General features: G+C 47.3%; 1 protein-coding gene across 1 annotated transcript; it reads left to right on the forward strand.

Annotated features, from left to right (window-relative positions):
• The first annotated feature begins 226 nt into the window (after positions 1-226).
• On the forward strand, positions 227-1428 carry LOC127777706 (peroxidase P7-like). Its single transcript, XM_052304316.1, has 2 exons — positions 227-571; positions 651-1428. Exons 1-2 carry the CDS (start codon positions 359-361, stop codon positions 1404-1406), a joined length of 969 nt encoding a protein of 322 aa, XP_052160276.1. The 5' UTR covers positions 227-358; the 3' UTR covers positions 1407-1428.
• Positions 1429-11614: the final 10186 nt, after the last annotated feature.

Consider the following 11614-nt stretch of genomic DNA (forward strand, 5'->3'; position numbering starts at 1 on the left):
GACCACGTCAGAGTTTTCCGCCTAGCATGCGTGCAGACCGACGACCAGTGATGCATGCATGCAGCATGCTGATGGACGCGCGCTCGTACGTGTTCTCAATTTTCACCAAGCCGATCCCGATTCCCGCGTACGTGCGCACGGCACAGCTAGTAAGAGAGAGGAAACTATATAAAGCACACCTCCGTTCCATGAGCTGCACACTCTCGCATCCACCACCGCAAAGCAATTCACCATTCACCGCCTTCAATTCGCCGATCACTACACTAGCCACCACCGATCCCGGTGAGTAGCTAAGATCGATCTCTTGCTCAGAAAGTGTCGAAGGAGTACGACCTCGGGGCTCGGGCTTTCTGCAGCCATGGCGTTGTCCAACGGTCTCGTCGTCGCTTCGTTTACGCTATTTCTCCTCGTGGCTCTCGCGTTCGCCGACGAGAGCAGGCCGGAGCTCTCACCGGCGTACTACAAGAAGACGTGCCCCAACGTGGAGAACGCCGTGCGCACGGTGATGGCGCACAGGGTGGAGATGGCGCCGGCCATCCTCCGCCTCTTCTTCCACGACTGCTTCGTCACGGTAAGCATATCAATCTCTCTCGTACGAGCATACCATTGCGGAAGTACGCTGTTATCTCACAATAATCGATGGCATGCAGGGATGCGATGCCTCTGTTCTTCTTGACCGGACGGACTCCATGGACAGCGAGAAGGACGCCGAGCCGGCCAACACCTCGCTCGCCGGATTCGACGTCATCGACGAGATCAAGTCGGTGCTCGAGCACGACTGCCCGGCCACCGTCTCCTGCGCCGACATCCTCGCGCTCGCCTCCCGCGACGCCGTCGCCCTCCTCGGCGGGCCGAGCTGGAGCGTGCCGCTCGGCCGCATGGACTCGCGCCGAGCCAGCAAAGACGACGCCGAGAGCGTCGACAACCTCCCGAACCCAAACAGCGATCTCGGCGAGCTCCTCAGGGTGTTCGAGACGCACGGACTCGACGCCCGCGACCTCACCGCGCTCTCCGGCGCGCACACCGTCGGCAAGGCCCACAGCTGCGACAACTACAGGGACCGCGTCTACGGCTCCAACAACGGCAACATCGACCCCTCCTTCGCCGCGCTGCGCCGGCGGTCGTGCGAGCAGGGCAGCGGCGAGGCGCCGTTCGACGAGCAGACGCCGATGCGGTTCGACAACAAGTACTTCCAGGACTTGCTCCAGCGGCGCGGCCTCCTCACCTCCGACCAGGAGTTCTACACCCATGGCGGGGAGGTAAGCGACCTGGTGGAGGTGTACCCGACGAACCGCGAAGCGTTCTTCGCTGACTTCGCGAGGGCGATGGTGAAGATGGGGAACATACGCCCGCCGCAGTGGATGCCGCTGGAGGTGAGGCTCAACTGCAGGATGGTCAACAATTGATGACTGGGTGCATGCTTCAAGTTGTAAGGCAAATTCTTGTACAAAATAATCTGTAGTTGTTTTCTTTCATTCATTATATATTTTTCAACAATGTTCTGTATACACTTATATATCACATTTTTTTTTCCAAAACTTAACATCGACTGAATATTGTGCCTGTCACTACACTGGCCAAGGTCACCTGTGACAGGCCTAAACCCTCATCTTTGACGGCTTCGCGCATGGTCAGTGATCAGTGGTCACTGGTGAGTTCAGTCACCTTTAACGAGTAGCCGGCCGTCACAGGTGACACCCACCTCTGACGGGCAAGTTACTAGAAGGCCGTCAGAGGTGTTGGTCTCTGCTTACCTAGGGCGAGTTGGGACCCGTCAGAGGTGACTCAGCTCTGACGGCCCTTTAAATAAAGGCCGTCAGAGGTGATGGTCTCCGTAGTTAGAAGTAGTCACAGGCGATCTACCTGTGACGGCCTCAAAAGTAAAGGCCCGTCGCAAGTAGGTCACCTCTGACGGGCCTTTATTTGCTAGTCCGTCACAGGTGATGTTACTTTTGACGGATTTTTGTTCCGACCCATCACCGATGAGTTAATTCCAGAAAAATAAATAAATGCTAAGTATTGGCTAGCCTCAGGATTTGCTAGCCATGCCCTCTGAAACACAGATACATCACAGATATATTCCAGTCACCCCCCCCCAACAATATAACATCACAGATCCATCTCAAACATCACAAATCCCCAACAACATAGATCCATATCAAAAATTCATCCATTCCATTCATCATACATATGCAGTTCAAATGCCACAATTTTGCACAGCAAATTCACACCCCTTGAAAGCCACAATTTTGGTCGTTGCTCATATAATCGCATATATACTTACCAAATGGATTAAAGCCATAATGTCCTCGACCTCCACAACCTGTCAGTAAGGAAAAAAAAAGGAGAAAACAGATGAATAGTACAACGTAAATAGTAGTTGATCAAATTTGATGACACTTTAGTAAACTACCATAAATATTGCACATATGAAAGTAAATTACATTGCACTCCATAAAAACATATTTTTTTACATCACAAGAAATTATGAAAACATCTTTTTTACATCACAATAAATTATCTAGCCAAGTTCATGAGTCTATTTGACGTGAAAATGTCCTTTCTTGTTCATTATTTCTACCAGAATGAAGGTGCACACTTCGCCTCTGATAGCGGGGGGTTGATGGGTGAGATCTTGAGGCCAGCTCTACCTTTCTGTTTAATAAACAAGATGTTAGCACGTTTTGAATAGCAATGTTGGTATTGAAATGAACTTATTCGCCATTAGCAACAACCTCAGGGTCGAAATCTTTCACCTCTCTTAGAAGTGTTGACATGTTGTGGCACACGTGGAAACCACATTGGTCTCCGATCTGTTGTGTGCATGCAAACTTGGTGTCATGGTGAAGTTCGTCCTTGCCCTCCTTGTGCCTACCACCCTTTTCCACATATGGGCCCCAAGCCATATTTAAGGCCTTGGTGATTTCAGTGAAATCATAATCTTTGGACTTATTGGAGTTAAGGTAGGTAACCCTACTCCAGTTAGGTACGATGACTAGGAGAATCTAATGTCACCTGCGCAGTGGTTATGTAGCGTTAGTACTAAGAACCTTAACTTCAAAAATAATATACACGAAGGGTATTGTCCTCTTACTCTTGGTTGTGTGCACACATGATGTACTCCTTGTCTTGATGGGCCCATAAACACCGGTTGACATAGTCAACCACCTCAGTGAAACTCTGTCGTAAATTAACCTCGTTCACCATGGATGGATCAGGGAATCCAACCTGATTACCAAGGCGACGACTCTCGATCCAACACAACCTTAAAACATTTACGTATTAGAACTAATTTAATTAGGAGATATAGTCCAATCATATTACAAGTATAGAAGGTATGCACTTACAAGGAGTAGCATTTTAGAAGACCAGTGTCCACCTTCCGGATCCTGAAAAGGTTGAAGAGGTCATCAAAGCCTATAGTTATATAGGCAGGCGACGATAGGAACGGCTGGTGGTCGTGATGTCCAACTATGGATGACTCTCTCATTTTCCGCTTGGCATTGCTTAGCTCCATGTATTGCTTATGTAGCTCTCATCAAGCAATACCCATCACGGTTAACACATTGTCCTCCACCAATGGCATGCCTAGCTCAAATTGGGCTGGCGCCCTCACGACCTTCCCCGCTTTGCTCACCGGCATCGACGTCGCAGCCTTACCCCTTTTTGGCTCCGGCGCCAACTCCCCGACCTTCCCCTTGCCGCGTTCACGCTTCTGGCCTTTGACAAGTGGTGGGGAGCTATCGGCCTTTCTTGTGGTCTTTATTGGAGCCAAGATTTGAGCTATATCTGCCAAGTCCATATCAGCTCCACCAGGGGAATGAGGTACTGACAATGCCGGTCCACGGGGAGCCTCAATTGATAGCTTAGACTTGGGAGGTGTAAGCTCCGTCGATCGACTTGGACGACGAGTCATCTTCACAACTATGTCTTCTTTGGGCCATTGTATGAATGTCTTGCACGAATCGCCCAAAGTCATGATTTCATCATTGGGGGGCACGAGCAGCGGATAGCCTGACCAGGTGTCCTTTACTGTATCGATGGACACCTTGGCATACCCAGCTAGCAGGTATGTGCCGTGGACCTTGTCTGTAACCGAGGGCTTGAAAGCCATGCCCTCAGCGACTTCGGGAGCGAAAGTTGGGTGGACCCTCGCCAGTAGGACACACTGTGTTACGCCCTGCATATGTGAAAGTCTGAATTTAATATTGGAACGTGTAAAGGTTTTTTTATTAGATATGGATTGGATAACATCAATTACCTCTATGTGGTCCACTGCAGCTAGTGGTGCGACCGGGAGACCAGGGGCCGGCACCTCTGTGGATGCACAACTACTCCTATGCTGTGACTGACTCGCGTCGTGTTGTGCACGAGGAGTTGGATGCTCAGCAGGTGTTGTGCCTCGGGGTATATTCATGTCAGTGAGGACCTTGTTAACCCTTTCTTCCACCCTAGCGTTCCTGCTAGCTTCTAGTTCTTGAATGACGTCAACCTTAAGTTCGGCCTTCAAACGAGCGTCCCTCTCTTCCTTGGAGACTTTTCGTTTCCTGTATTGGGAGCTATACTGCGGGAGTCCATGCTTCCAGGGCACATCGCTACCAATTCCCCTAGTCCGGCCAGGATGTTCTTTGGTTCCTAGCGCCTTTGTGAGGATGTCATCTTCGCGCCTCTTCAGCGCGGACTCAACCTCGCTTTGTGAAGCTTGTTCAGCAACCAAGCCCAACTAGAAAAAAAGGAGTCATTTATACAAACTTCTACTTTATACGAATGGAAATTAGTTAGGTTAAGTAGTGAACTCACCAGTTCCTGATAGACGACGGCATCACTTTTGTTCTCAAATGTGACAGAGCTGTCCGGTTTGACCTTACTCCTTGCCTGCGCCCAGTTGCGAGCTCTTTGTTCATGGATGTCTGAAAACGGGGCAGGGACATTCGCTGCTACAGCGGCTGCATCTTCTTGGGCCCATATTGCCTCCTTGCCGATGTACCCTGCGGTGCCCAGTCGATGTGGGTGCTCATTCTGCTGTTGCAGTTGGCGATGTGCCTCGCTTGATTCCCTAAACTCTTGGGTATTCTTGAGAGAGCAGAATTCCTCCCACACCGCCTTGGTTATTTGAGGGTATTCATCGAACGGCGTATGATTGCCAGGCGGGTTGACAAACTCGGTGAAGAGCTTCGACTTCCAATTCTTCCAAGCTTTACCCATCTTCTGGAATGCCTTCCGCTTGAGCCTATCCTTTGCTTCAGCCGGAAATATGAACCATTTCTCCATTACCGTCCAAGCTCGCTCTTTCTCGGCTTCTGTGACCTTGCCGATATCTTTATGGAGGATCCCGAAGTTCTCACGTGCCGCCAGCCCGCAGCAATTAGACCATCTTCCAATGACAGTCCTGGGCGCCGTGGGCCTACCACTAGCGTCAACCTCTCTTATAACTTGCACTGTGGTTGGCCATATATTTTGTGACCGGGGATTTCTACTCGACCTACTTGCACTTGTCCCGCCCGACATCGATGTATGTTGTTCCTGCGGCAATTCTGCAGCACAAACAGAAGGCAACATTTGCTAAGAGGTGCTAGCTAAAATTTATATGATCATGTGGTGAAAATTTGTCCTATAAATTACCATGAATTTCGGGTTGTTCGACCGCCGTTGTCGAGTGATGACCTTCGGCAACTGTCTCCGTGGCTGGGTTTGCTTCTTCCTGGATCCTCGCAGGTGTTGGGGAGGGCGGGTTTGTGCCGGACGTTGTCATGATCTAATTTTCACGAAAAAGCTTATAAATTTCCTACCATTATACTAAATAGCATTAGATCCAATGTAATACGGGGTATACTATGAAAGATATGGCCTCAGTTTTGCTCAGAAATATGCATCAATTACCATCATTTGCATGAAGGGATAAAAAGAGGAAATCATAACATCAAAATATGTTCTTATGCATAAAAAAAGAACAAGTGTATATAGTCTCCTCTTATCAATCCAGAAAAAAAAGCAAGTGCAGAAAATCTGTTCTTATGCATAAAAAAAGAACAAGTGTAGATATTCTATTCTTATCCATAAAGAACAAGTGTAGAGGTATATAACCACTGAATCAATCATGCAAATTTAAAAAACAGCAGCAGCAAGGGTACAGATAGAATGTTATTGACATAAAACAGCAGCAGCAGGAGTATATATGCCACAGGGGCAGCAACAGCAGGGGGAAATTCACATAAAACAGCAGGGTGAACAAGTAGCCACAGTAAGACCAGTAGCAGGAGCAAAGATAGTCCACAAGGGCAGCAACAACAGGGGCAAATTAACTAAAACAACATGTCTGGATAGTCTCCTCTTATCAATCCAGAAAAAAGAAGAATAGATAAAAAAATAAACAAGTGTAGATAATCTGTTCTTATTGAGCAATTCATCACTGGCCATTTAACAAAGAACACATTGGGCAGCAGCAGCAGGGGCAAAGATACTCCATAGGGGCAGCAACAACAGGGGTGTATTAACAAGTAGCCCACAATAACAGCAGTAGCAAGGGTGTATTAACATAAAACATGTAACACCCTGAAAATTCGACCGACAAAAAAAAAAAAATCTAAACTCTAAAAATGCGGATTTTCAAAAAAAAAAAAAACTTTTTTTATCAATTGCATCATGCCGATCTTATTCGCCTATTTTTGGATTTGATCTCGAAGTTCATTAATCGTGAGTAAAGAATAGTTAATTAGGAATAAACCTTAAAAATAAATTGGTAAAATAAATATAAATTAAAATAAAGATTAGGTATGGATAGAAATGAGTAAAATATTATTATGACCATATTTATATCCATCAAATTTAAAGAGCAATGGAATGAGAAATTAACTCTAATTAAATTCAAGTAAATTATAATAATAATATATAAAACATGGAATAAATTAATCTAGAATGAATCCATGGATTGGAATAGCACAAATATTGAGTATACTTCCTTTATGCAAAATTTGGGAATTAAAGAATCAAATTTAAATAATAAATGGGCCAAAATCGGGTTAATTAGAAAACGGCACTGTTCATTGCACCTAAAGTGTTCGACGAGGTCCCCTAGCCCTAACCCTCCCCCGCTGCCGCGCCAACGCCGCCCCGAGCGCCGTGCCGCCCCTGCCGCGCCGCGCCAACGTCGCCGCGCCGTCGCCATCGCCGCCCGTCCATCGCGTCGCCGCTGTCGCGCCGCGCGCCGTCGCTATCGCCGCGGGTCGCCATCGTCCCGCGCCTCGTGCCGCCGCCGTCGCGTCGCCGCTGCCGCCCGTCGCATCATCCCGAGGACCGTGCCGCCGCCTCGCGCCCCGCGCCCGTGCCGTCACGCGTCGCTCGCCGCCATCCCGTCGCGCCATCCCATCGCCGCTGCTGCCGCCCGCCGTCACGTCGTCGCTGCCGAGCCGTCGCCGTCGCTGCTCCGCGCCCCGCGCCGCGCCGCGCGTCGTCCCGTCGCCGCGCGCCGCCGCCACCGCTGTCACATCGCGAGTCGCCGCAGCCGTCGCGTCACCCCGTGCCGTGCTGCCTCGCGCCCCGAGCTGCCCGCCCATCCCGTCGCCGCGCCGCGCACTCGTCCCGTCGCCGCGCCATCGTCCTTTCGCCGTCGCCGTCCCGCGCCGCACCACCCGCCCATCGCCATCGCCGCCTTGCACCCCGCGCCCACGCGTCGCTCGACCGTCGCGTCGTCGCCTCGCGCCCCGCACCCTGCCGCGCCGCTCGCCCGTCGCATCGCCGCCTCGCGTCCCGCGCCACGCCGCCCGCCCGTCGCCATCGCCGCCTGCCGCGCCGCGCGCTGCCCGTCGCGTCGCCATAAGCCGCCGCCCTCCCCCTCTCCTCCTCCCCTCTCTACAAATACCCCCCCTCCCTCTCCATTCTCCCCCACTCCATTCCCTCCTCCTCTCCCTCTTCCCCTCCTCCACACGCCGCCGTCGCCACGCCACCGCGCCGCCGCATTAGGCCGCCGCGCCACCGCTTTGAGCCACCGCGCCGCCCGCGCCGCCGTCGTCCGCGTCGCCGCCGCCGTCGTCATCGTCGCCGCCACTGCCGGTGAGCCGCCTTTCCCCCTTCGCGTCCACCGCCGTCGCCGCTCGGGTAGGGAGAGAGGGAGCCGAGAGGGAGAGAGGCAGGGAGGAGCCGGGAGGAGGAAGAAGGAAGGAAAAGAGAAAAGAAAAAGAAAGGAAAGAAAAAGAAAAAAAAAGGGAGAAAAAGAAAAGGAAATAAATAGGAAATTAAAGGGAGATTAGGGAAGTTTAGAAAATCTAAAATAATTAGAATTTAGTTATAGATTAGTTATAGTCGTAGGATTGTGAAATTTGATATAAAATATGGATTATTCTTGGTAATTTCTATAAGAAATCAATTCGCGGTAGTAATTTAGATGTAATTAATAACTAAGCAAATAGATGAATTTTTATACACTATTATGGATCATTTTTGGATAATCTCTATAAGTAATCGATTCACAGTAGAAATTCGGATTTAATCGCTAGGAATTTTAGACGTATATTATATTTAATCGTATAGTCATAGACTAAATTAAAACGTATAATATTATAAGATAATTTTAGGATTTCGTCCGATATTTAGCTCGCGATAGAAATTTCTAACCTATTATATGGATATAATGCTCGGTTAGATTAAATTAAAAACTTATGACAACAAAATATTTATACCCGCAAAATAGTTTGAATCGAAATTGGGTTTGCCTTAGTTCGCGAATAGTAAAGTTAATATAAAAGAATTGACTTACGCGCTCGACTCCCACTTGGATTTATTTGGATTTTACTTGAATTCTAACCGAATTCAAAATCGATTCTTCGCACGTACTTGTAGAGCCCGAGAGAGTTGCGGATCCAAGCGAGGACCAAGACCCGCAAGACCTTGAGCAAGGCAAGTCATCACTATTCTTTGAACATGTTGATCCCAATTGCGAAATTATTTTGTTTACAAATAAAATTGCATGCAATGATGAACATCCTACTTGTGATTATGCCATGCCTTGATTATTGTTTGCCCTTATTCCTTCGTAACCATGTTTACGTATGAGTCCCTAGTCAATTATGACAATTGCTTAGAAATGCTATTCTAGAATTATGCATACTCATATTTATCAAATGCTATATGCTTGGGCAATTACCTTTGGGAAGGTAATTGAGATGCGGCATGTGGAGACATGAGCGCCACATTGCCATGATATTGATGACATGATTTGTGAAAGGAAAAAAAAATAAAACTAAACAACTATTTTCGACTGGGGTGGACGGGGGATTTGGGTGGTATCTGGAAAAGGCTAGTACCGTCCCCGGTCAATTAAGGACCGAGCCATGAAGTTAAGCATGAAACGACCCCCGTACAACCGTACTTCTCGAATGGGTATAGACCTAGCGGATTAGATAGCCGAGCGGAGGCAGTATCCCTGCATAGATGGTTCACCCCTGAGTGAGGCAGGTGCGCTACGATGGGACAGCCGTTGAGGTAGGGCCGAGAGGCGTGCCCTACATCGGTGTCGCCATTGGTAGGACTGCCATGAGTGTGTGAGAGAGAGAACTTAACTTGAACTATAATTTAATATGTGTGTGAGACTTCTCTTTCCCGGGAGCGCCAGAACTCCTCTCACTGCTAGAAACATGGACACCTAGAGTGCATGAGGATTTAAGTTCATGGAGCGGGTACTGCCAATGCGAGGTTATCGAAAAGCTTTGCCGTGACGCGTCTCATGTGTTGGGACGAGGCTCATGTGTTGGGCAGTTGCGGAGTGCGGGTAAAGTGTACATCCACTGCAGTGTTAGTAAACCAAATCTATTCGAATAGCCGTGCTCGCGGTTATTGAGCACCGGGACATGTATTACACCTGGCTAGACTCTAAATTCTTAACCTGTGTGGGATGGGATATTGCATGATGATTTTTATGCTGATGGAGCCACTTCCTAAGAGGAAGGAAGGTGGACGTCCTCAGAAAACCATGACGACTCAATGGCGGGAAGCTATCCTTGGGATCACAATGGATGGTGGACAGAACCGTCATTGTTTAATATGAACACTGGTACTAAAATTTGATTAGTCTGTGCTAGGTCTTAGGCTTGCGAAAAGAATTACAAAACCGGCTTTGCGCAAAGGAACCATAGCTATCCTTTGAATACTCTTATCATGTGCATTTCTTGCTGTGGTGGCTTGCTGAGTACGGTTGGTACTCACCCTTGCAAATATAAAATTAATCAGAAGCGGGAGATGAAGCTTCGGAGGATCCCTATGCCTACTACCAGGAGGGAGAAGAAGACGATGGCGCTCAGTAGGTCTTAGTTACGGTCGTTGCCTGTGGCAATGGCATGCCGCTGCCTGAATTCCGCTGCCTCATCTATTTCTGCTTTTGGATGTATTCCGGACCGCTCGGTTCGATGATTTAAGAGAATGCCTGCGGGCTTATGATGTAATAATTAGCACTAGACTCTCGTGTATGTGCTTTTGGTATTTCAGCTATGAACTCGTGTGTACCAGACTACTTGATCCAGGGAAATGGTACTGTTTACACGAATGATTCCTGTTATAGAAACGGGGGTCCACAAAACATCACTGGCCATTTATATTGTTAAAATCATGCAAAATTCAACCAATGCAGAAAAATTAATCCTAAAATCATCTAATACAAAAAGACTAATTCCTCTAATACTGCATATATTTCATCCACAAACAGTCCAAATTCATCACCTCATATATTTCACATCTCAAATATACATATATTTCATCAAAAAAAAAGGAGACAGTACTACTAACTTCATGTAAACAGCAATTCATCCATTCAATTCAAGCAAGTGTAGATAATAAAACAGCCCACAATCATTTATGTGGCAGCAGCAGCAAGGGCATATAAATCATGTATATGAACAACAATTCATACAATTCACCTATTCATAGACAAAAGGGTATATAAATCAACAAGTTTAGATAATCTGCATAGTTCCTTAATCATCAAAGAATGACAGAAAACAAAATGCATGGAGAATTTTGGTGTCTAGGTCGGTTCCGTCCATGGACTACACTGACCAATCCACCAAAATTCCCCATGCATTTTGTATTCTGTGATGATTTGATAACCTCGGAATTACATTAAATCTGCGGCCAATCTATCAATTCTTCCATTTGAACTAAATTTCAAACCCTAAACCTAATAAAGGTCCTTAATTATCAAAGAATGACAGAAAACAAAATGCATGGAAAATTTTGGTGTCTAGGTCGTTTCCATCCATGGACTACACTAACCAATCCACCAAAATTCCCCAAGCATTTTTGTATTTTGTGATGGTTTGATAACCTCGGAACTACATTAAATCTGCGGCCAATCAATCAATTCTTCCATTTGAACTAAATTTCAAACCCTGTATATGCTTTATTTATAGGAAAAGGGAACATAACCCCTAACTAGCTAGCTAGACAAACTATTTCTAGCTAGCTACCCTACCTAGCTAGAAACACTGTTGCCAATCTATCAATCCATCCTTTTTCAGCTAAATGTAAACATTATCCACAAAATTCAATAGGTCTAGCAAAAGGGAACAAAACAACATATAAAGCAGTACACACTCCATGAATGGTTACATGTCAAAATGGCACTTAA

The sequence above is a fragment of the Oryza glaberrima genome, chromosome 6 (genome assembly GCF_000147395.1).
Source record: "Oryza glaberrima chromosome 6, OglaRS2, whole genome shotgun sequence".
In the NCBI taxonomy this organism is placed as follows: domain Eukaryota; kingdom Viridiplantae; phylum Streptophyta; class Magnoliopsida; order Poales; family Poaceae; genus Oryza; species Oryza glaberrima.

Bases quoted from the DNA above. Each gene is read 5' to 3' on its own strand.
- LOC127777706 (XM_052304316.1), top strand. From the start codon at position 359: ATGGCGTTGTCCAACGGTCTCGTCGTCGCTTCGTTTACGCTATTTCTC. The intron at 572-650 runs GTAAGCATATCA...GATGGCATGCAG, and splicing joins TCCACGACTGCTTCGTCACG to GGATGCGATGCCTCTGTTCT.